The sequence below is a fragment of the Nuphar pumila genome, chromosome 6, assembly GCF_984573655.1.
Source record: "Nuphar pumila chromosome 6, dmNupPumi1.hap1.1, whole genome shotgun sequence".
NCBI classification, from domain to species: Eukaryota; Viridiplantae; Streptophyta; class Magnoliopsida; order Nymphaeales; family Nymphaeaceae; genus Nuphar; species Nuphar pumila.
Window position 1 is genome coordinate 104,888,468 of NC_143254.1, and position 25,520 is coordinate 104,913,987.

The window sequence follows — 25,520 nt, forward strand, 5'->3', positions numbered from 1 at the left end:
TATTGAATCATAGACTGGTTAAATTATCCCTCGACGGACTTTCCAAGGAAGTTAAATGACCCAAAAACTTATCATGGAAATTCAGTAACTCAATGGACTGGTCTTGAGTTTGATGGATCCTTTGGTCAAGTTAATGGGATTAAATGTTACCCATTGAGGATATTGGTTGTGTGCCTTAACTCCTCTCGAGTTCTGAATCATTACAAGTGAACCCTCCACCAGTTGGTATTGTTAGCCAACAAGATTGACATTAAATGTTTTTGACTTATAAGTAGTAACAAAGAAATTTTATCCAACCCTCATAGCTCTTGTGGGTAGTGAATTGGACATGGTTTTAAGACAATGAAATTTTAATGTATTGTTTAAACCAATAATTATTGTCAAAAGTATTATTTATACTCATGATCATTGTTTGAAACTAAACTAAGGATTTTATCCTATTTCAAGATTTTGAAGGCTGGCTATAGTTGACAAGTTTGACATATGAACCATGTTTTGAAATGAGTTTTTAAAAGAGAGCTATATCTAGAAAAGTTATTTGCAAAGTAACTCAATTTTGAAAGGATTTTCCAAAAGCAGCAAAAAGTTTTAAGGGTATTGCTTTCAAAGTCAACAAAAATTTCAAAGAAAGTTTTCACAATAAATGGTTGTTCATAAATCAATATTCCTTTTGGTAAATGGTAGTACAAATGGGTGTTTTTTTCAAAAAGAAGGCCTTGAAGTCTAATGGATGGGTCGTAATTAGTAACTTACTGGGCAGTGGTGTCTCATTTGGGTGGTAATAGGCACAAGGATTGTGGAAGGACCATCGTGACTTGCATGGGCAAGGATTGAAGATTTCCAAGTCGTTTGTTTAGATAGCTTTATGCACTTTGTAAATGTACCAAAACCAGATTCTGGCTCGTATTAGATATTGAAATAAAAGTTTAGTTTGTGAAAATAGAGTTTTACAAATGCTATGTAATTGTTCATTTTCTCTTGCTTTTGTAAAGTTGTATTGGGTTGATGCAATGCCCAACATCAGAAATGAACAGTCAATAGTCACGCCTGTGAAAATCTCTACAAAAAGAGATTGTGTGTAACACCACAATACAAGAAATACAAAGAGTGCACAAAGGCACAAAGAAGAACACTCACAAGTGCACGAAGGCACGGATACACATGCACAACAGCATGAAACAAAATGAACTTCAATTCATAAGTTCCCAAGAGGGGCTTTACAATATTGCATATGCACTCACAAAAAAGAATATGTTTACAAGGGCCACTAAGGCCTATTTATAATGCAAAAAGAAGCCACAGGTGCAGCTCAATATGACTGTTGGAGCTGCACCCAACGGTCACATTTGTGACTGTTGGGGCAGCTCCAACAGCTATATGGAGCTGTCCCTTTCACAACAGTCAAAAAGAAAGAAAAAAAAAGTGTAAAAAGCAAAAGTAAATAAAAAGAGAAAAAGTAAAAATGTTAGCTCATTAGGGTGGCTGACACCTATTGAGTAAAAGGACTGAAATACCCCTGATGGGTATTTCAGTTTACAGTTAAAAGAGACATAATATTTTAACACTCCCCCTCAAACTTAGGGTGTCACGACCGAAAGTTTGTCAAGAAGGAAGTTAAATCTTGGAGAACACAGCGCCTTAGTGAAGAAGTCTGCCAGTTGATATTCTGATGTAACATAAGGAAGGTCAATGGTTTTTCTTAAATATTCTTCACGAACATAGTGGCAGTCCATCTCGATATGCTTCGTGCGCTCATGAAATGTGCGATTTTTGGCAATGTAGATTGCACTTTTATTATCACAACATAATTTTGTGGGCCCTTGAACTTGAATATTCATATCTTCCAACAAGTTGCGAATCCAAACAATCTCCATGGTAGTAGATGCCATGACTCTATACTCAGCTTCGGTGGATGAAAGCGATATTTTTTGTTGCTTCTTGCATCTCCAAGAGATTAATGATTCACCTAAAAAAATACAGAAACCAGTGGTGGAGTGACGGTTATTTGTGTCACCTCCCCAATCAGAGTCAGTATAAGCAATTAAACTTAATTCAGACGTAGAAGATAGAAATACTCCCTTGTTTACTGTACCCTTTATGTATCTGATGATGCGAAGGATGGCGCTCATATGGACTGTAGTAGGTGCATGTTGAAATTGACTAGCAACATGTACTGCATGAGAAATATCAGGCCTGGTAATGTTGAGATACGTTAGGGATCCAACCAGTTGCCGGTAAGGTGTGGGATCTTTTAAGAGAATCCCATCATCAATCTTCATCTTCGAACCTACTATTTCAGGAGTTTCGCAGACCTTGTCATCTGTGATTCCTGATCTATCAAGAATCTCACAAGCAAGTTTAGTTTGAGACAAAAAATAACCTCTGAGAATAGGCAACCTCAATTCCCAAAAAATATGTCAAAAATCCTAAGTCTGACATTTCAAATTTTGAAATCAAAATAGATTTAATGCTCTTGATTCCTTTGATATCATCACCTGTTATTAACATATCATCAACATATAACAATAATATAACAATCCCTGCATCAGATTTCTTAACAAACAATGCAGTGTCAGTATAGCATGAAGTGAAACCATTTTCAGTCATTACATTGTTAAACCTATCGTGCCAAGCTTTAGGTGTTGGTTTCAGTCCATAAAGAGCTTTACGAAGACGAAGAACTTTATTTTTAGGGATTTCCATACCAGGTGGAGCATCCATGTAAACTTCTTCATTAAGATCTTCATTTAAAAAGGCATTTTTGACATCCATTTGGTAAATATTCCATTTTCGAATTGAAGCAATGGTGATAAGACATCTGACAGTAACCATACGAGCTACTGGAGCAAATGTCTCTTCATAGTCAATCCCATATTCTTGACTGTACCCTTTAGCTACAAGACGAGCCTTATACCTTTCAAGAGAACCATCACTCTTAGTCTTGACCTTGAACACCCATCGACATCCTATAGTTTTCTTGCCATTGGGAAGAGATTGAAATTCCCAAGTGTTAGCTTTCTTAAGAGCTTTGAGTTCACTCTCCATGGCTTCTCTCCATTCAGTACATTGTTTGGTTTCTCTAAAATTTTTTGGTTCAAAATAAGAGTGAATGGCACTCAAACAAGCTCGATATTTAGGAGAGAGAATTAAAAGATACGAATCTAGAGGGAGTCCTTCTAGTTCTTTCAGTTCTCCTAGGAAGAGAATCATGAGTGGAAATAGTCTCACTAGGTTCACTATATAGTTCAATAGCACTCCTAAAGGTGCTTCTATCTCTATGCGAATAAGTGATGGGTTCTCTAGATACATTTTCTTCTTGAGGGGTAGAAGGGTTAGAGTTATTGTTGATCACAACCATTTCATTTTCACTATTATATGTTGATTCATCATCACTAGAGACATCATCATCCTTAGATAAAAGGTCAAAAAGAAAGGAGTAATCAGCATTTTCTAAATAAGATTCATTTTTTTCAAAACCACTATCATTTTCCAAAAAAGTTACATTCCTTGAAACATATAATTTATCATTCTTAGAGTCATAACATCGAAATCCTTTTTGAGTTTCCGAATAGCCAAGGAAAGCACAAGGAATGGCTTTTGGTGAGAGTTTATCATTTTTATCGGTAAGAACAAAGCACTTACAACCAAAAACTCCCAACCTATTATAATCAGGTTCTTTTTCATATAGAATCTCAAAGGGAGAAATTTTATCTAAATTTTTGGATGGAAGTCGGTTGATAAGATAGACGGAAGCAAGAGCCGCTTCGGCCCAAAAATTTTTAGGAATATTTTGGGAAATGAGAAGGGTTCTAGTGGTTTCAATGATATGCCTATGCTTTCTTTCGGCCAAACCATTTTGTTGTGGGGTCTTAGGACACGATCTTTGATGGATAATGCCACAATCCTCAAGATATTTCTTAAATTCATTAGAGAGATATTCACCTCCGGAATCGGTCCTAAATATCTTTAAATTACTATTAAATTGATTTTTAATCATCATATGATATGTTTTAAAACATGGAAAAACTTCATGCTTATGTTTGAGAAAATGTATCCAACAATATCGTGAGAAATCATCTACAAAAATCACATAGTAAGCAAAACCACCTTAGGATATGACAGGTGTCGGTCCCCAAACATCCGAGTGAATAATTTCAAAAGGCTTAGTACTAAACATAGTTCTTGGTTCAAAAGGTATACTTCTCATTTTTCCAAGAATACAATCATTACAAGATAAAGTATTTTTACAAAGATCTTTAACAAAATGTAGATAGGATAACTTGGTAATGTTGGGATGACCAAGTCTCTTGTGCCAAACATTTATGTCTTTATGTTGGGCCACATTACAAAAGGTGTTTTTAGGAATTTGAAGAAAGTCCACATAGTACAAGTCTCCTTTCCTAGAGCATTCCCCAATCAATCTCCCGGACCGGTGATCCTGTATTAAACATTTATTAGATGAGAATTGAATGTTACACCCAAGGTCCGTGAGTTTAGAAACGAAAAGCAAGTTTAAATTTAATTTTGGTATAAGTCTAATTTTTGGAATAAAGAAGTTTTGGGTTTTAAAATTTCCAATTCCCTTAATTTCTAGAGAAGTACCATCCGCGGTCGAAACAAAAGAAGGTGACACATTTTTAGAATACTCGGAAAGAGATGAAATGTTTGGGGTCATATGAAAGGATGCACCCGAATCTAAGAGCCAAAAAGTTTTACCTGGAGGAGAAGAGGTGGATACGGCGGCACCGGAAATAGCTCCCTTTAGAAGAGGTTGAAGAGCTTCCACAATTTGATTGAGAGATAGAGCTTCTTTTGAAGATTCCTCTTTGGATGGTTGAGATGTAGTTGCCATTGCTAGAAGTTTCTTCCATTTTGGGCAAACCGGTTTGATATGACCCGGTTCTTTGCAAAAGTGACACGAGATTTTGCTATAATCTCTTCTTCCTCCTTGATTTTGATTCTTAAAATGAGGAGGTCTATATGTTCTTAAATTGTTACCGGGTCTAGAAACGGCATTAACACCATCACATTCTTCTTGATTTGTGGACATTGCAAGCACACTAGGATTTTGCTTGCTAATGCCCATACGGGTTTCCTCTCCACTTAATTTAATTAAGACATCTTCAAGAGAAGGAGAGGTAAAAGAAGATAGGAGAGAAGATCTTATTTGCTCAAACTCGGGCCTTAGCCCATTCAAAAAATTGAAGAATCGGTCTTCTTCTAATTGCTTATGACGAAGCTCTATGGCTTCTCCACTCCACTTGGGTTCAAGCATGGCAAGCTCATCCCAAATTGAAGAGAGTTCCGCAAAATACTCTCTTATAAACATATCACCTTGAACAAGAGTTAACGCTCTCTTTTGAAGATAATACTTATGAGACAAGTCCCTAGAAGTATACATCTTCTCAAGATACTCCCACGCTTGAGAAGCTTTTTTAAACTTTATAATGTTGGCATTAATCCTTGTCTCAACGGAAGAGAAAATCCAAGACAAGATCTTAAAATTCTTCATTTTCCATTGCTCATGTTTCCTACTATATTCCTCAAGAGCATTAGTTCTTTCATCTCCCTCAAGGATTTTGATTTCTCCTTCTTTAACCAAAGTAATTTTAGGCTTGGATTCCGGAATCGAGCCTTGAATGTAACCCCAAAGCCCTTTCCCTTTGATGTGAGCTTCCATATTTCCGGCCCACACATGATAATTTGAGTCATTTAGCTTGAAACCAATAGAAAAATGGGAGTCTTTCTCACCCATTAGAGAGGAAAGAAGAAAGAAAAGAATACGTACCACAATAAGATTTTAAATCTTTCTTGTTGCAGTAATCTTCTAAAATATTGAATGAAGAAGAGCCTCCACTCCAATCACCAAAAAGGTGAAGGCATGTTTTTCGAGGCACTTGATATTGAGAAGAATCACACCAATTTCTTTCTCCAAACAACCTTGCTTTGATACCATGTGAAAATCTCTACAAAAAGAGATTGTGTGTAACACCACAATACAAGAAATACAAAGAGTGCACAAAGGCACAAAGGAGAACACTCACAAGTGCACGAAGGCACGGATACACATGCACAACAGCATGAAACAAAATGAACTTCAATTCATAAGTTCCCAAGAGGAGCTTTACAATATTGCATATGCACTCACAAAAAAGAATATGTTTACAAGGGCCACTAAGGCCTATTTATAAAGAAAAAAGAAGCCACAGGTGCAGCTCAATATGACTGTTGGAGCTGCACCCAATGGTCACATTTGTGACTGTTGGGGCAGCTCCAACAGCTACATGGAGTTGTCCCTTTCACAACAGTCAAAAAGAAAGAAAAAAAAAAGTGTAAAAAGCAAAAGTAAATAAAAAGAAAAAAAGTAAAAATGTTAGCTCATTAGGGTGGCTGACACCTATTGAGTAAAAGGACTGAAATACCCCTGATGGGTATTTCAGTTTACAGTTAAAAGAGACATAATATTTTAACACCAACAAGAACAGCCTTGCAAGTGAGATAAATGATATAGGAAGGATAACGTGGAAACAAATCAAGGAAGTGAGGTAAATGGTATACAAAAGATAATGTGGAAACAAATCAAGTAACTTTGTAGTTAAAAGTGAGCAACAATACTGGTTGACCTAGGTGGTCATTGCCTCGTTGCCAAAAAACTAGATGAGGGCCTAATTTGTAATGAAACAAGGTACAATGGAACAATAGTGAAATAAACACAATGCCAACAAAGGGCTTTAATAAACTCACTTGGTCACTAATGGACCAAATACAATCTCAAGAGAGATAAAAATACCAAAACAGCACAAGAGGCATACAAGCCTATAAGATGGGAAAAAAAACTCTAGAGAAAACCCTCAAATGCTTCTTAAAGCATTGAAGAATAACAAGGGAGTGAGGCTCTATTTATAGAGCCTCACTCCAGCACATGGGAGGGAGTCCAACTCTTTGGACTGCCTTCCAACAGTCATTATTATGACTATTGGGTGGCAGTCCAACGTCTAGTTGGACTGCTGCCCAACAGTCATATTTTTACTGTTGTGCACAATAGTCAAAATATGACTGTTGGGCACAACAGTCATATCTATGACTGTTGTGCTTGAACTGTATGGCAGTTTATTTATTATAATGTTAAATTACATTTCAGTCCTTAGTGGACTGTACTATATGATAAAAGACAAAAATACCCTTATCGGGTATTTGAATACAATTTTATTTTTAACATTCCTCCTCAAACTTATGGAGAAATCACCGAAAGTTTGCTAAGAAGATACAAAAATTGAGGTAGTGGAAGAGATTTGGTGAAGAAGTCTGCAATCTGAAATTCGGACTGAACATATGGCAACGTAATGGTCCCCTTCAAATATTCTTCGCGAACATAGTGACAATCCATCTCAATGTATTTTGTTCGTTCGTGAAATGTGTGATTGCTGGCTATATATATGACACTTTTATTATCACAGCATTGCTTTGAAGGTTCTGAGACATCAACACCCATATCGGAAAGTAGTGCTCTCATCCACACAAATTCAGTGGTTGTGGTAGCCATTGCCCTGTACTCAGCTTCCGTAGAGGATAAAGACACTTTCTGTTGTTTTTTGCATCGCCAAGAAATGAGAGAATCACCTAAAAACACACAAAAGCCAATAGTTGAGTGACGGTTATTGGGATCTCCTCTCCAGTCAGAATCAGTGTAAGAAATAAGACTTAAAGATGAGGAAGAGGATAAGAATAGTCCTTTAGATATAGTTTTCTTGATATATCGAACTATTCTTAATACTGCACTCATGTGGACGGTTGTGGGCGCATGTTGAAATTGACTTGCAGAATGTACAGCATGCGCAATATCTGGCCTTACAATGGACAGGTACATCAACGATCCAATAAGTTGTCGATAAGGGGTTGGATCATCTAATAATACTTCATCTTCAGCTCGCATTTTTGCATTTATTACTTCAGGAGTATCAGCATATTTTGTGTCTGTGATTCCTGAACGCTCAACAATATCAGCTGCAAACTTAATTTGAGATAAAATATATCATCTTGGTGAATAGGCTAATTCAATTCCTAAAAAGTATCTCAAAAAACCAAGATCAGTCATATCAAAAGACTTTTTAAGTAAAATTTTAATATCTTTAATTTCCTTTTGATCATTCCTTGTGATGATCATATCATCAACATACAAAAGAAGAATGGTCAATGAGGTATCTGTAGATCTCACAAAAAGAGCAGTGTCAGTGTAACAAGATTTAAATCCAAGTTTTAATATCGTACCACTAAACCGATCATACCATGCTTTAGGGGCTTGTTTAAGCCTATATAGGGCTTTTTGAAGACGAAAAATCATGCCTTTTTCAATAGACAGACCAGGGGGAGGATCCATATATACTTCTTCATTTAAGTTTTCGTTCAAGAATGCATTTTTAACATCTAACTAGTGTATCGGCCATTTTCGAATGGATGCTATAGCAACTAGAGTTCTAACTGTAGTCATACGAGCTACTGGGGCAAAGGTTTCTTCATAATCTATACCATATTCTTGAGAATATCCTTTTGCAACAAGTCTTGCTTTATATCTCTCAAGAGACCCGTCACTTTTTGTTTTAATTTTAAACACCCATCTACACCCTATTGTCTTCTTTCCGATAGGAAGAGCTTGAATTGTCCAAGTGTGAGCCTTGTGTAATGCATCTAATTCAATTTTCATGGCTTGAACCCATTCGTTTATATTTTTGGCCTCGTTATAGTTGGATGGTTCATGATAGGAATGAATAGCTAGAAGACATGCCCTGTAGTTTGGTAAGAAGGATTCATATGAGACAAACCTACTTGGAGGCCTATGTGTTCGTTCTAACCTTCTAACCCTAGTTTCTTCAGTATTTGTTAATTGATTATATCTGTCAAGGGCACATGGATGTTCCCCAGTATTTCGTCTAGAGTATTGAAGAAGATCTTGAGATGGTTCACTACTTGAGTCATTAATAGACTCGAAGGTTTTAATATCATTACTAATACCTTTATTGGGTAACAAATCAAATAAGAAAGCATACTCGGATTCTTCCTTAGGAACTTCAAAATCAAATCCACTGTCATTTTCTAGAAAGGTAACATTTCTAGAAACATAGAGTTTATCATTTGTTTTATCATAACATCGATATCCTTTTTTATTATCTGCATAACCAAGAAAGACACATTTTATGGCTTTAGGAGAGAGTCTGCTATATTTTTCAAGAAGCACGAAGCATTTACAACCAAATACCCTTAGCCTTTTTAAATCAGGAGAAATTTTAAAGAGTTTTTAATAGGAGACTTGTTTTCCAAAGTTTGAGAAGGCATTATATTTATCAGATAGACTGCGGTTAAGGCAGCTTCAGCCCAAAATTGCTTTGAAATTTCTTTTGAAATAAGTAAGGTTCTAGTAGTTTCAATGATATGACGATGTTTTTTTTCAAAAAATCCATTTTGTTGAGGTGTCCTAGGGCATGATTTTTGATGCACAATTCCATGATTTTTTAGATATAATTGAAATTCATTTGAAAGAAACTCTCCCCCAGAGTCGGAGCGGAAGACTTTAATATTTGTTTTAAATTGATTTTTAACTAGATTATGAAAGTTTTTAAAACATGAAAAAACTTCGGATTTGAGTTTTAGAAAGTAAATCCAAGTATGTCTACTAAAATCATCTATAAATGTAACATAGTACGAATAACCAGCTTTTGACATAACAGGGGCGAGACCCCACACATCTGAATGCACTAATTCAAAAATTTTATGTGTCAGAGAGGTTTTAGACCCAAAAGGTATCATTTGCATTTTTCCAAGTATACAATCTTCACATACAAAATTTTTATCTTTAAAAATTTTTTCCAAAAATGGAAAAAAAGATAATTTGGATATACTTGGGTGTCCTAATTTTTTATGCCAAAGATTTATATTAATGTCTTTGACATGATTACAAAACGAGTATTTTGGTAAACACAGGAAATCCATGTAGTAAAGGTCTCATCGTCTATGGCCTTGCCCAATCAGCTTCCCTGACTGGAGATCCTGCACCCAACACGCCTTAGATGAGAATAATACTTTACAACCATAGTCAGCAATTTGAGAGACCGAAAAAAGATTTAAATCCAGTTTGGGAATGACTCTCACTTTTGGAACAAAGAATTTTTTTGAAATATCATCAAGGTTTCCTAAGCTTTTGACTTTTAAAGAGGTACCATCGGCAGTTGACACACATGAGAAATATGATTTAGTGCAATCGGATAATAGAGATTCATTATGAGTCATGTGGAAAGAAGCACCTGAGTCTAGAATCCAAGAGGTCTTACCTGGAGGAGACGAGGAAGAGATGACAGCTCCGGATGTAGAAGGTGCAGCCTTAAGAAGTTGTGAGACGGCTTCTGCTATTTGAGCAAGATTTAATTCATTGAAGCTGCCCCCTTTTCTTGATTCTTGAGTTCTTCACTTAAGGCGGCCACCTTTTTAAATTTGGGACATTCTGGTCTTATATGTCCGGGTTCCTTACAATGATGACAAATAATTTTTCCTTTGTATTCGCCCTTGTATCCTCTTCCATTATGTCCTTCCCCATTGAACTTCTTCTCAAAGTGAGGTGGTTTATATGTTTTCACAAAATTTCCGGGCCTTGCCATGGCAAGGACCTCATCATTAGACTTGTGCATTCCAAGTCTTATCTCTTCTTGACAAATTTGAGCAAGGGCCTCACTTATAGAAGGAGAAGTGGTCCTATGAAGTAAGGAAGATCTTACTTGCTCAAATTCCGGTCGAAGGCCATAAAGAAAGGAGAAAAGATTTTCTCTTTCGATTTGGGCCATTCTCATATCAATAGCCAAACCTTCCCATTTTGGTTCCAACATGGCTAATTCATCCCAAATAGGAGATAAAATACCGTAAAAATCTGTTACACTTTTATCTCCTTATTTTGAATTACGTACCTTGTCTTGGAGATAATAAAGTCTAGCCATACCCTTTTGGATAAAGGTACTTCTTAGAAAGCTTCATGCGTCACATGCCTTCTTAAATTTGATGATATTAGTGGCGATCTTGAACTCCATGGTATTCATAAACCATGAGAGTATTTGTGCATTGCTTGCCTCCCAATCTTCCAATTTATTTTGGAATTCTTCCAAAGCTTTTTCTTTTTCTTCTTCGGACAAGGCTTTGACTTGATCTCCTTCTCTTCTAGTCAATTTGAGTTGTGGTTCACTAGTAGAACCACTAACAAAACCCCACAATTTTTTTCCCTTGATATGATTCTCCATAGCCGTCGCCCACATCAAGTAGTTGTTTTCATTGAGTTTGTAGGTGATGACGGTGGCAGACTCTCTTTCTCCCATAATGAATACTTAGAGTTTAAAATAGAGGAGATAGGGAATGATCAATGATCGAAGAACACTTCTTTCACGAGATTCTCCTTCTTTTAAGAGCCTAGCTCTTATACCATGTAATGAAACAAGGTACAATGGAACAATAGTGAAACAAACACAATGCCAACAAAGGGCTTTAATAAACTCACTTGGTCACTAATGGACCAAATACAATCTCAAGAGAGATAAAAATACCAAAACAGCACAAGAGGCATACAAGCCTATAAGATAGGAAAAAAAACTCTAGAGAAAACCCTCAAATGCTTCTTAAAGCATTGAAGAATAACAAGGGTAGAGCCTCACTCCAACACATGGGAGGCAGTCCAGCTCTTTGGACTGCCTTCCATCAGTCATTATTATGACTTTTGGGTAGTTGGACTGCTGCCCAACAGTCATATTTTGACTGTTGTGCTTGAACTGTATGGCAGTTTATTTATTACAATGTTAAATTACATTTCAATTCTTAGTGGACTGTACTATATGATAAAAGACAAAAATACCCTTATCGGGTATTTGAATACAATTTTATTTTTAACATAATTGACCTAGGTCATCTAGGCAAGTAACCAGTTGAAGCCTTACCTAGTTGTGCCTCGCTTTATTTGATATAGAAGCACAATCCTACGCATTATGATTTCTGTTACCCTAACAAAATTGGCACAAACACAGCACACACCAACTCCTTCCCCCCTACCCAAGTCCAGTTTCATCACACACACACACACACACACATATATATGTGTGTGTGTGTGTGTGTAACTGCACCCGCAGACCCATTGTTTTGAAATTGCTGTGTCGTACTCAATGTGCACCCACACCTATGTGACACAGGCCAATACTAATATATACGCATGATAATTTTGGACAGTACTATATTGTTGCACTAACTCATATAGTAATGTAATTCAATGTTGGACTTCCAACTATATGTAGTCTCTTTTATCCTCTCACTTCCCTTAAACATCTTAGGTTCAACATGGTACTGGAGTGTCCTTAGGCCTTGTTAAATGTCCAAAGAAAGTGATAAGAGAGATGGAACAAGTGCCATCTTGAAAACTCTACATCATGTTCATGTGCTGACTGAATCTGAGAAAAATATAATTTTGTGTGCATTTGCTAGATCTTTTATGTCCATTTAGAAAAAACTCATCGAGTATGTAACATATCCACAATAAATGTTTGTCAGAATCAAGTATCATGACCACACTTCTTAAATTGATTGTACTTGACATAGTTTGTGATTCGTGTCATTTCTCTAGTATGGAGTGTTGACATGGTATGTCATTCTCACTAAGTTTTTGTGACCAGTGTCATTTCTCCAGTATGGAAAGGGCTAACATTATATGTCGGACTCAGTATTTAAGCATTATGTGCAATGTGTCAGGTGACTCCTGATCACCTGATATAACTTACAGCTTGCTTTCATTTATATTTATGTAGTTTTAAGTATGTGACCATGTTAGGATAATTTATGCGAATGAGAAGTAATGATATCAGTGAGATAAACGGAGTATAGCACTAAGAGTATCTCTTGGTAAGTTAATTGAGCACTTGAGGTATTTAGATAAAAGGCTGAGCATATTGTTTTAAGTGGTTAACCAGCCACCAAGAACATACCTTATCATACAACTTATTGATTTCCAACTACAGCGATACTTTTACAAGAAATAGAGTATGGGCTACTAACTATAAATATTCCTTTTGCCATTCTATATGTTGATATAGGTTGGGAGGAATATTCATACGCATGATCAACTGTTTGATTCCATGATGATACTTTTCTTCCACATGTTAATAAAGAGCAAAAACATTTAAAAAAACAAATGGCCTTCCAATCAGGTTTACGGGAAGCAGAAATAATAGGAAAGTCCACTGTTAAAACTCATGATTATATACTTTTCACTTCATGATGGCATAAACCATAGACACAATTACTATTATTATATGAGCAACCAAAAGACAAACTCTAGGAAAAACAGTAAAAAGGCAGAAAATAGATGGCCTATAAAAATAAAAACCTAAAGCAAAAATTTTAAGGTTTATTTGAAAGTACCTATCAAGGCCCAAAACAGAGTAATGGTGTGACATGGGGTAAATTCCACTTTCTTTATGAGTGGCGCCTGAATTGGTTCTTCGGCCCTTGTAAGATGTGCCAGTCTTCCAGTTCCAATCATCCCGCTGAAAATGTTGATATGCCCCTGGGCCATTATCTCTCCAACTCTCATACCTTCTCTTGTATTTATTTCTTTCTCTATTGAACACACTTTGCATTCGTCTTATTCTTTCCTATGATGAGTTTTAGAGACATGTCAATACAAAAAATGCCTTTCAACTAGAAGATATAGAAATTAATAAAAACAAAGAATTCATATGGTCCTTTAAAACAAACTCCTGTCTCAAAGAAAACCTCAAAAAACAGAGTTGTTGAAATCTATACCAATATGACTTTCACATGCAACACTTCTTTAACAAAGAAAGAGCTCCACTCATAATCAACATATACACAAACACACATTTATGTGCACAGACTTTCTCATGTCTGGTTCAACATACTGGAAGGCCAAAACTTCTTAAACATGACGTTACCTTGCCTGGATGCACATTTGCGCATGTTTATCTAAAACTTAAATTGTTGCACAAGTATAAGCATTCCTGAGTTCAAAAGCATGAAAATGCTGTTGACAAATTGCAAAGATATCACCAATACCACCATACGTCAGGCACTTGGCTTGAAAAAAAAAACTAATGCACAAACATCCGTGGATTAGGAGGCATGTACTGTTAAGCATGCTGCTTATTGCAAGCAAGATCATGAAATAAATAAGACACATATTTTGTGAACATAGTCACAAATATCGGTATCGGCTATATCTCGGAGAGGTATAATATCAGGACATTATCAGTTTTCTAATAAATCTTGGGAAAATCTCAGAATTTAAAAAACAAATAAGGAACAATAAAAAATAAATAAATGTAAAGCCACCTTTTCCTCTTCCTTTTTTTTTTCTTCCTTCCCTTTTCTTTCATTCTTTTTTTTTTCTTCCTTCCCTTCCTCTTTCTTCTTTCCTTCCTTCCTTCCTTTCTTTGTTCCCTTCCTCATTCTTTCTTTCCTTCCCTTTCTCTTTCTTCTTTCCTTTCTTCCCTTCCTCTTTCTCTTCTTTCTTTCTTTCCCTGTTCACGTTGACTGGAACTTGAGGAGACGAAGCAGTTTCTTTTCTTTCTTTCTTTCTCTTTCTTTTTTAAAAGGTGACATGTAACCCTAACAAAAGTCAAAAAGGTATAAACTTTATACCCAAACTAACCTATTAAAAAATTAGTAAAGACATATGCATCCCCTTTTTTTTTTAAATCCTAAAATACCCTCACACCCACTGTTTTAAAAAAACACATTGTTGTGCTGTGTTCAAGATATATATATAAATTTTTGATATTTTGAAAATATCACAATATTTTACCTTTAATATCATTTTTCCAATTTACAACATTAATATCGTGATATTTTCAAATATCGGCGATATTTGTTACTATGTTTGTGAAGCATCTATTTCATAGTTGGCAAAACTGATTAGTCGACTTGGGAATCGCCCAAGTTGACTCGTATCGGAACCCTAATGGGTCACCGACTCAGGTTACTGATCCTAATGTCGATTATAATTGTTTTATCATGTATTTTATGATTTTAATGCACAATTCTTATATAAAGTTGTAAGAAGATGAAGCCCACAAACGAAGCTTCAAATGAGGCTCACAAAAGATCTCTCTCAATGAACAATGGTTCATTCAACACACTCACAATAACCGAAATACTCAAAAGAGTATACACACCAAGAGAGAGAAAAATTATGTATCATTTAAGTGGGAAAACCCACACTCAAGAGAGTTAATATTACAAGGGAGAATAGCCCCATATTTATAGAGCATAAAGAAAAGAGCTGGAGGGAGTTGTTGGGCTCCCAACGGCTCTAATTAGAGCCGTTGGGAGCCCAACGACTCCAATAGTACATGTTGCTTTTTTACTATGGTCAAAAAGTAACATGTCCTAAATTGTCCAAATTAAAAACCTAGCCTAATTTTAACTAGTTCCTAATTAAACTAAAAAAGATAACTAAACTACAAATACATTACATATGAATATTACATTAAAAAAAGTGTATCATGAAAAAGGTATATACTTGACTGAATAGTAAGAACCATATAAATAGAAAACCATTGATTACAAGCCAGTCTCATAAACCATCTGAATATATTGAAATGCAAAGGAGCAATCTGTTTAGCAAATAAAAGAACATAATAGATAATCAAGAAAACAAGGAAACATTGCTAACCACTCTTTCCATTTCCTCTTCATACTCTTCTTGCATTCGGCGATTGTGCCTTTTCCAAGCTTCTTCCCTGAAGCTTCTAAAACCTAAGCCGCTCGCAGCACTCCTCCATGATGTATATAAAGGTGAACTGCTCAGCTTTTTACAAGCAAGTTGGAAAGCAAATTGTCAGCCTTCTAATGTTCCTTCCCTTTTGAGAACTAACAAAACAAAGAGGTTTAAAGGTTGAAAAAAAAAGACAATGTTTGTAGGTATGCATTCAAGCATTATTATCTCTCACAAGAATTTTGTACTTTCTAATTTTTTTAGCCATTTGCTATTTATATTAATGACACCACCCACAAATCACCTTAAAATATTCAATAATCATGGTTTCCCATTTGCTTAGAGTTCCCTTGTTCATCCAACTCAACACATTGTTAAGATATATATTTATATATTAGTATATATATACTCATGTAAACCAAAATGCCCATCAAGGGTATTTTGGTCTTTTCACTGTAATAGGCATCAGCCCATTAGGGGCTGACCACCTTTTATTTTAGCCTTTTTTTATTTCCTTTTATTTTTGTATTTTTCTTTTTTTCTGGATTGATGGGACAACTCCAACTAGCTGTTGTAGCTGCTCGTGACCGTTGGGAGCAGCCCAACAGCCACTTGGAGTTGTTCCCTTGTGTCTCTATGTATTATAAATAGGCCTTTGTATTCTTCACTCTTTGAAGAGCTTTCCTATGCAATAACAAGAATATTTTTGACCCTTGTGAGGGTGGTGTGGTTTATTCAATCAAGTGTTTTACTTGCTTGAAGTGTGTTTTTGCATGTCCATAAGTGGCGTCCTTTGGATTTAATCTATTTTATTACATGGTATCAAAGCTTTGGTGCTTGATCATGCATAATTTTATAGGTTTACATGCATGATTACTTGTGAAAAATGGTTAAAATGCTTGTTTGCTAGAAGTTTTAGTGATTTTAATTAATTAATAAATTGAGCAAATTAGAGTCCTCTTTGAGTTTTTTTTAGCAAAATTAAATAAGTTTTTAGGAAATATTTTTAGAAAGGGGAGTCTTGAAGTTTTAGTGTTGTTGTTGTTGTTGTTGTTGTTGTTGTTGTATTATTGCCCTCATCGTCGCCGGTTTCTCGAATCCCCATCATCGGAGAGGGTGGCACACGTGTGATCGCTACGGAAGACCGCTCATCTTTCTCAACCCGTCCGTCGGAGAAGAGCCGTTCGGTAAGTCTCTTCTCTCCTGCTTCTTTATTCTTACACACGTAGTTTACATTTCAATTTCGTTAAATACATTGAGTCTATCTTAGTATTGCATAATGCATAGCATGATTCACTGTCCGTTAGGCGCATATAGAGTCGAATAGGATTTACGTTCATGCAACATCTAGTTAGTTGTTTTCTTTTTCTTGCGTTTTAGTTTTTGTTATTAGTTGTTTTTTTAGCAAACGCGTAGAGTGAACTCGGTGGGAAGCCATCAAACAGACCTGCGTTTTCACGCAGATCTGTTTGCATTCGTGGATATTTGGAACTTGCATGAACCAGTGTGTTCACGCAAGCTTTGGTCTGATCATGCCTTTTATTTTGGTATTGCTGATTGACGTGAACAATGAAGCATATACACTTGCTCGTTTCATAAATCACATATTCAGATCTGGGTGGAACCCCCAGATCCAATCTGCAAACGTAACGTTTCTTTTGGGGATTCAAGTGCAGCAAATCACAGCAGGATCCACTTGAGCTAAGTGTGGTGCTACCAAAACTCACATGATCTGGTCAGCGCACACAGTGGATCTGTGCACAAGGGTTGCCAGTGTTGGTTGTTACTGATCATCCAATTATTGGCCACAGTGTGACCAGCAAAGGATTCGTCTGGTTCATAAAAGAATATTTTTGTTCGGTCGGTGATCAGTATTTGTTTCAGCAATCCAGCCTCTTTACGTGTGACTTCATATTTAGCATATCACAAACAGCAACATGAATTGCAGATGTTGATTTTTCGATTGATAGAACAATGTGGTTGCATTAGGACAATCTTCTTTGGCATCCATCGATTTTTACCAACTGCGTAATTAGTTGGATTTGTTCAGCACTAGTTAGACGTCATAGAGTTCCCTGTTTTCTTTTAATTCATTCACTTCTGTTATGTGTTAGTTTTAATCAGGTTATCTAGTTAGAAGTTCTTTTATATTGTTGCATGTTAATCATGAGCCGTTATAGGTAGCAATTTAGGTCGTTAAACTAATGTTATTAATTAAGGGTTGTTTCTTACTTTGTTAGCATTAGTTAGGGTTGACGTGTTTTGAATTGCAAGTAGTGCTTGCTTTGTTCTAGTTAATTCTCCCAAGTAATTAATCTAGAGCGGATAGCTTTAATCTTCGCTTTTATTTCTTTGATATAACTAACCCTCTTTGTTTAGAAAATTGTTTCTTTGCTTTCTTTGCTTTTGTTTTTTGTGTGTGTCTTGCAAGAGGGCTCAACATTGAGGAACAAAAGCACGATAGCGAGGAACCGTGCACTCACTACGAAAAAGAAAGCTAAAGCGCTTGGAAAAGAAGCCTTGCAATTTTGACTTTTCTTTATTTTTATTTTTAGGGTCAGAGGGTCATTTTATTAATTAGGTTGTAATAAAACCATTTTATTTGTAAGCCCTCTGCAGAGGGTAACTCTTGTAATTAGTTAAGTAGTTAATGATTCTTTCATTTTATTGAAAGGTAACACACTTTGTTTTGTGTGGGATACAAAAGTGATTAAACCTGTTTCATGAGTTCGACTCGGACTCCACCACTAATGTGAGCCGATTTTTATAATTTGATGCACGGTTTACACATACACTTTTATTGAAAAATACCTTTTAAAAATACTTTATCAAAAAGTTGCATCAGTGCTCTTGAAGTATTATTCCAATAGTATCAAGAGGAGGATTGTGATAGCATTATGAGGAGGATCGTGAGCTTGGTGAAACAACGAATCGTGGATCATTGCATCGGGAAGCGTACTATCTCTCAAGCAAATCTTGTATTGCCTTTCTTTTTCTCTATCTCTCTCCTTTCTCCTTATTGTAAAGAAATGGAGAATGAAAGGGAAGTAATCGCTTTCATTCCCATATGACTCATTGACACAAACTATGTGATGTGGGCATCCATAGTCAAGCAAAAAATATGGGAAAAGGGTCTATGGGCTTTAGTTGATTGTACTGAAAAATCCCCTAAACTCATTCTTACAAAAATTGAGAATGGAAAGGAATTTGCTCTTCAAGGAGAATAAATGTCTAAAGTTGTTTCGATTATAAAAAAAAATAGAAAGAGTAGAGGATGGGACATTCCAAGATAATTGGATGGCTCATCAATAGTGTGGGCATCCACAAGTGCTCTAGCTTAGCGAAATTTGATTTCGCTAGTGATGCATGAAAATGTTTTAAAGATATATATAGTCTTAAAGATATTGCTCACATATGCAATGTTCAAAATAAAGTAAGGACTATGACTCAAGGAGAGATGAGCATTAGGAAATATTATAATGCACTCTCTCCTTTAGGATGAATTGACTCTTCTTGAGCCAAAATGGCATTTCCCCCAAGACGTAGAACTCTGTGAAAACCAAATTAAGACGGAGCATTTCTTTCAATTCGTTAACGGGCTTAAACCCAAATTTGAATGAACCAGGTTAACTCTCTTTCATAAAGGAGGTGTACCAACTATAGTCGAAACTCTTGAGGAGTTAACTATAAAAGAAAATAGATTGAAGAAACCATCCGCCTCAAAAGATGAAGAATTTGTGTTTGCTATGTCAAAGCCCGGTAATTAGACTAGGAGTTACAAACCTCCTCACTTTGTGAAAAATGAGAATGGAAGAAACTCAAATAACTATAAAAGAAGCGACAAAAGAGGTGATCATAAATACAAAAAGGGTGGCAAAATCATATGCTATCATTGTTATGAACAGGGACACATCAAGTCAGTTTGTCCCAAAAGAAAGAAAGAAGATCATAAAAATGATAAAAGAGTTGCTTCGGTGGGAATATCCTTTGAAAGGAATGATTTAGACGACTCTAAATATATCGACTCGCTATCTTTGGCTCAACTAATGGAGGCACTACAACCAATGTTTAAAACTCAAACTTCTTCTTTCTCGGGAGCGGTCGTATCCATAAGTAGTGACACTGGTAAGACTTCTTGGATCGTTGATTCTGGTGCCCTTTTTCATATGACTCCAAAGGAGTCTATATTATCTGAATGTCATACTAACCCAAATAATTTTTATATTTCAACCGCCAATGAAACATCTTTAAAAATCAAAAGTTTGGGGGTTTTTAAAAAATAATCATTCTTTCACGTATCAAATATTAGAGTAGTACTAAAATTAAATTTAAATCTTTTATTTGTTTCTCAAATTACGGATCATGAATGCAAAGTATTATTTTCATCTAATGATTGTTTAATACAAGATCTCCAGTCCAAGAAGCCGATTGGGCGAGGCCATAGAAGAGGAGATCTCTATGTAATAGACAATCTTGAGTTATCAAAACATATTTTTTGTAATTTTGTGGAAAAGAAAGATATAAAAAATTGGCACAAAAGACTAGGACATTCTAGTGCGTCCAAATTTCACTTGTTTTCATTTCTTACAAGTTATAAAGAAAGAGATTTTGTTTGTGAATATTGCATTCTTGGTAAAATGAAGTCTTTACCCTTTAGGCTAAGACATTTTATATCTAAAAATTCATTTGAGTTAGTGCATTCGGATGTATGGGGACCGGCTCCAGTTGTATCCAAAGGAGGTGTATCTTATTATGTTGTGTTTGTAGATACTATAGTAGACACTATTGGATATTTTTTCTTAAACAAAAATTAGAAGTATTTGATTGTTTTAAAAAATTACATTGCTATATAAAGACTCAATTTAAAACCAATATTCAAGTTTTAAAACCGATTCAAGGAGAGAATTTGTGTCAAAAGAGTTTGAAAATTACCTTGGTCTACATGGGATTATTCATAAAAAATCTTATCCATAAACTTCTCAATAAAATAGACTAGCCGAAAGGAAGCATAGACATATTATTGAAACCACTAGAACACTTCTTGTATCAAGAAATGTTCCAAAAGGTTTTTGGGACACCGAAGCCGCCCTTACGACAGTCTATTTGATAAACATAATGCCTTCAAAAAACATTGAAAATATCTCTCCTATTGAAAAATTATTTAAAACATCCCCCGATTATAAAAGGTTAAGAGTCTTTGGATGTAAATGTTTTGTCCTTACCAATAAAAATGACTTGTCAAACTAATTGTCAAGATTTGCTCTAACAGCTAGTTTGACATGTCAAACTCGCCGTTAGGACTTGCTCTAACTGTGTTATGTCCTCCTCTATATATTGCTCTTTCTTTTGTTGTGTAGTTGAGAGGATGTATGTAAAGCTTGAGTGTATGAGTGAGAATTTATTTTGTATTTTTTTGTGATTAATGAAATTGTTTGTTTTTTTATCGATTGTTGTTCTTTTGAATGTATAAGTTGTTACTTTTTGTATTTAACTAAAAGAATTATGTTGAATGCATTTAGTATTTTGATTCACTGTTTTCAATTTTGTTTGTGTCTCGGCTTTCGTGCCCTTTCATGACAATTATATGTTCTTCACTCATGGTAAAGGGGGAATATGAGAAATATAGTTAATAGCAGTATGTAATTTTTGTATTCTTAAGGTGTTCGAGTTTTATTATTGATATTAATAGTTAACAATTATAAACAGTAAATGATGACCCATAAGGAAAGAAATGGTAATAATAGGATTGGGGTATGGAGGAAATGCTGAAATGTTTACTGGTAATGAGGAAAGAGTGGCTTTAAATGCAGTATTATAGATATTTCCCAAAAGAAAAAAGGAAAAAAAGACTTGCCTCTGTTTGGCATAAACTCAGTTGTGTTCAAGATAGATCATAGCCATCACTCATAATCATCCAAGTCCTCAATCCATGCTTATTACTCTTTCAGATCATTATCGATGTGTTTGTTTTATTAATAAACTATTTTATAGTTTTGTTTTGTTTTGATGATAGAGATATTTTTAGTGTATATTTTCTGTACAGACTTCTATTTAAAACGCAAAGAACAAATAAGACACATGGTTTTAGACTAAGAACAATTCCCAACAATGATTTTTCAGGGCAAGAAAATAAGCAGAGTACAAGTGAGCTTCCAGATCAAAGATCAACATGATACCTGACCACAGAACCAAGTGATCGTCTGTCGTAGTTGTGTAGCCTGTAGAATCAGCCCATCAAAAGACCATAAGAAAGTAAGTCACCGACAAGATTGATCTTGCTCAATGATAGTACAAATCATCTGGGAAAATATGAATTACTAAACTCCAATATGCAGTTCACCAATTTGGTAGTGCAATGTTTATCCAAAATGATTTTTTTCAAGATTAACAAAAACGGAATTTATTTTCTTTTTTTTTACAGAGAAAGCTAGGGGTTAGGCAGACCCCTACCAGTTATACAATCATATCATTTGGGGTTCGAACTTGCAACGTCCCAACACAAGGTGACATGCACTAACTGCTCCTGCCAGACAAGTGGAGCCCCCGTTGGTAAATGGAATTTATTTTCTTGATAATGTATAATCAACTCCTGATGAAAATGACAAGTGCCACAGGATCGTGAGGCTTTCACAATAGCAATATGGCACTTGCATGAAGTCAAACAAGCCAATTCACAAAATTAAATTTTTCCTGATTCCAACAAGCCATATAATTTAATTTTTTTCTGATTCCAACAAGCCAAATCCAAACTAAGATTACTCAAACCCCATATCTCTACCAAACCTGTCCATAAACGTTCCTGTGGCACAGATGACTCAATACCCTACAAAACCACATACTTATTTCATCACAAACCTCCACCTAAGGCACTAGAAAAAACTAACTATTCCATTATTTTTAGTAAGACAAATACGTTTGCATGATCAATGGAGACTCATGAAAACATAAAGATGCCTTAAGAAATTTCCTGACTGCTTCCGCATGAAAAATAACATAATAATTATGATCAAGCATCCTTTGGAAGAAGAAAAATGGCATGTTTTCATTCGCCACCAACATATAATGCCTCCATAAACACAAAAACACCTAAACCATGGAAACCGTAAATGCCAATAAAAGCAAAGGAATTAGCAGTGTGAGTCGAAAATCCTAATTTATGTTTAATCTCTAATTCCACCAATTGCACGTTGACTTGTTCTTTATGATGAATGTCAAAAAGAAGCACCTGAAGTGAAAAACAGGAATACTATTCATATTTCAAGATGAACTCCTTTGTTGTGTCAATCAATTGCTTAGAATTGTTTCACTAATTATTCACAGCGCAGAAATAACTGAGAGGATGGTTCTGAAAAATACTGACGATGAAATCAGAATTAGTCTAAAAAACGGGAGTGGTTCTAAAATTCCAATTTGTTTGGTGATCAAGAAACAAAATTAACAAAAAAAATACCCATGATAAAATCTGAAATAGACTGCGAAATGGGAGTGTTTCTAGAAATCCAATTGTTTCGTAGTCAAGAACCAAAATTCAAAAAACTACAGACGATGAAATCCGTTATAGTCCAAAAAACGGGAGTAACTCTAAAAATCCAATTGTTAAGTCATAAAGAAACAAATATCAAGAAAGACGACCAAAATAACAGTGAATTGACAAAAGATAGATAATTTACTGGGTTTGATCCTCAGCTTCCAAACTCCAATTCCTCGTAATAACCTCATATTTCTTATGAACAACGTGCAATTCAATAAATGGGTCATAGAAAAAAAAAACTTTCCTTGAAAAGCAAATTCGGTGGAAAACCCTAATTCCGACAACCGATACCAAAATTCACCAATAGACAGCCGGGTGAAACACAGGAAACAACAACACCCAGAGAGAGAGAGAGACCGCATAGATGGTGGCGGCGGTGGCGCCGATGGTGCCAAAGAGGAGGATCCGCCAAAGCGTCGCCCGATCTCCCCACTCTCCGTTGACGTCTCGCTGTGAACTCGCTCTCCCCCTCTCCGCCTCCTCCTTCTCTTCTGACGATCGCATCCTCTCTCTCCCTCTCTCCCTCTCTCAGAGTTACAGTTATAGAGGAAGAAGGAGACGAGCAGGACCGAACCCACCACCGACCGCCTTTTCCTGCGAGATCGCGTTTGGCTGTCGCGGGGACACGAAATCTGATCCTATATCAGGACCCCAAGCGCGTCGGACTCGAGTCCGGTATAATAGGATATGATTTAGTTGGATCCGGGTCAGATTCGAACACCAGTGAACAATGCCTCTATTGAATCCGAATCCAATTAGAGTATAAAGCTCATTCCGATCTACACTTACATATAATCAGGTCAGAACTTGCCAGACTTCTCATACTTTTCAGTGGGGCTTGGATCTGGGTTCTGACTCAAGATTAAAAATTGCTAAAACTTAATCTGAGTTTGATTATCATTCGGGTCTTGTTTTTGCTTAACAAAATTGACTCAACGAACTCTGATTTAGATAGATATCCAACTCACCATCTTCGCGATACAGTTATGCATGTGTATCGGATTCAAAGTCCAATTTAACAGCCCATATTGTATCAGAGATTGATTAGATCTTTAGTTATGATTATGGGTCGGGTTGGGGTGAAAGCAGGCCCAGATCATGGTTAATCCTGGTCTGAATCGATCAGTAGAGGTAGTTTGCATTCAAATCCTTGTATGGATCGGTGATAGTGGTGGAACCCAGATTCGCTATTTGTCTGCGATGCTAGGCCAATAGAAATTGGTAATCAACCAGGTTTTACAAAATGGTTGAGGTATAATTGACATTTTTGTCTTATAAAGCGTTCACATTATATGCAGCACCGCTGACAGCCACCCATCTTGGCAGTTCTTGAGATGGGTGTGGTCTCCATCTCGAGAAATGTTGAGATGGGTGGTTGTCAGCAGCTCTGCATAAAAAATACCCTCTTTTGCAAAGCAACTCATCTTTTATGATTTTTGGTAAACAATAACAAGTGAGGGTGTTTTAATCACTTTTTTTCTAAACAAAATGATGGCAAAGAAGCATGCGGTCAAATGCAATAACCAAAATGTTTGTTGTTCCTGTAAATTTTGGATAAGTTACGTGGCTTTTTTGTAAATAATTCTTTAATTTAATATCATATAATATGTAACGGAACATTAACTTTCTGTTTTAATGTATCCCAAAGAGAGATGGTATCACTATCGCTCATTCGGAAAACCCTTTTAAATTATTAATCATCAAGGCCAGTTGGTTGATCCATCATCTGCTGGAGGATTTATCCACTCCATGAAACCAGCAATTCAGCTTGAGGCTATAAAAGCTGACTTTTAATATCTTATGGATCGCACATTAGCTGGCCTTTGGTTGGTAAAACCTTGAGGTGCCTCCTGCCATCAGAGAGTACACCCAACTTCAACCATGTGGTTAGGGACGCCACCTTGGGGTTTTGAACTTGTGATGCCCCCATCAACTTGGTGACATTCTCAAGTCGCCACTACCAGATGAGCAAGCCCTTGTGGGCTTAGTGCCTCATATTAAGCCTTGGTTGGCCAGACTTAGAAAGGACATGCTTATTATTATTATTATTATTATTATTATTATTATTATTATGATGATGATGATGATGATGATGATGATTGTGGTGTTAGAAACCTTTGGAGAGACACTGGTCACTTAATGAGTCAGTCCCCTTATGAATGGGTGAGTCAACTGGCTCCCAGCCTTAGCCTTATGGGGACTCGCCTTGAGAAAGCAATGGGGTGCTATACCAATGATAGG

The 25,520-nt window shown here is 36.0% G+C and overlaps 1 protein-coding gene across 4 annotated transcripts in view; it reads right to left on the reverse strand.

The window, feature by feature from the left end:
- LOC149835524 (uncharacterized) overlaps window positions 1-23,926 on the reverse strand; it is a 35,228-nt gene extending 11,302 nt beyond the window's left edge. For 3 of the 4 annotated variants that reach the window (XR_016432333.1, XM_090008561.1, XM_090008560.1), the window contains exons 1-4: window positions 23,637-23,898; window positions 21,925-21,966; window positions 15,707-15,841; window positions 13,435-13,667 (exon numbers count right to left, since the gene is read on the reverse strand). Coding sequence is in view for 2 of the 4 variants with exons in the window: in XM_090008561.1 (XP_089864687.1) it covers window positions 13,435-13,667; window positions 15,707-15,841; window positions 21,925-21,966; window positions 23,637-23,783 (557 nt within the window). In the remaining 2 variants the exon portion in view is untranslated. Of the gene's footprint in view, window positions 1-13,434; window positions 13,668-15,706; window positions 15,842-21,924; window positions 21,967-23,636 lie in introns of all 4 variants that reach the window. The other variant, XR_016432332.1, reaches the window with a different exon arrangement.
- Window positions 23,927-25,520: the final 1,594 nt, after the last annotated feature.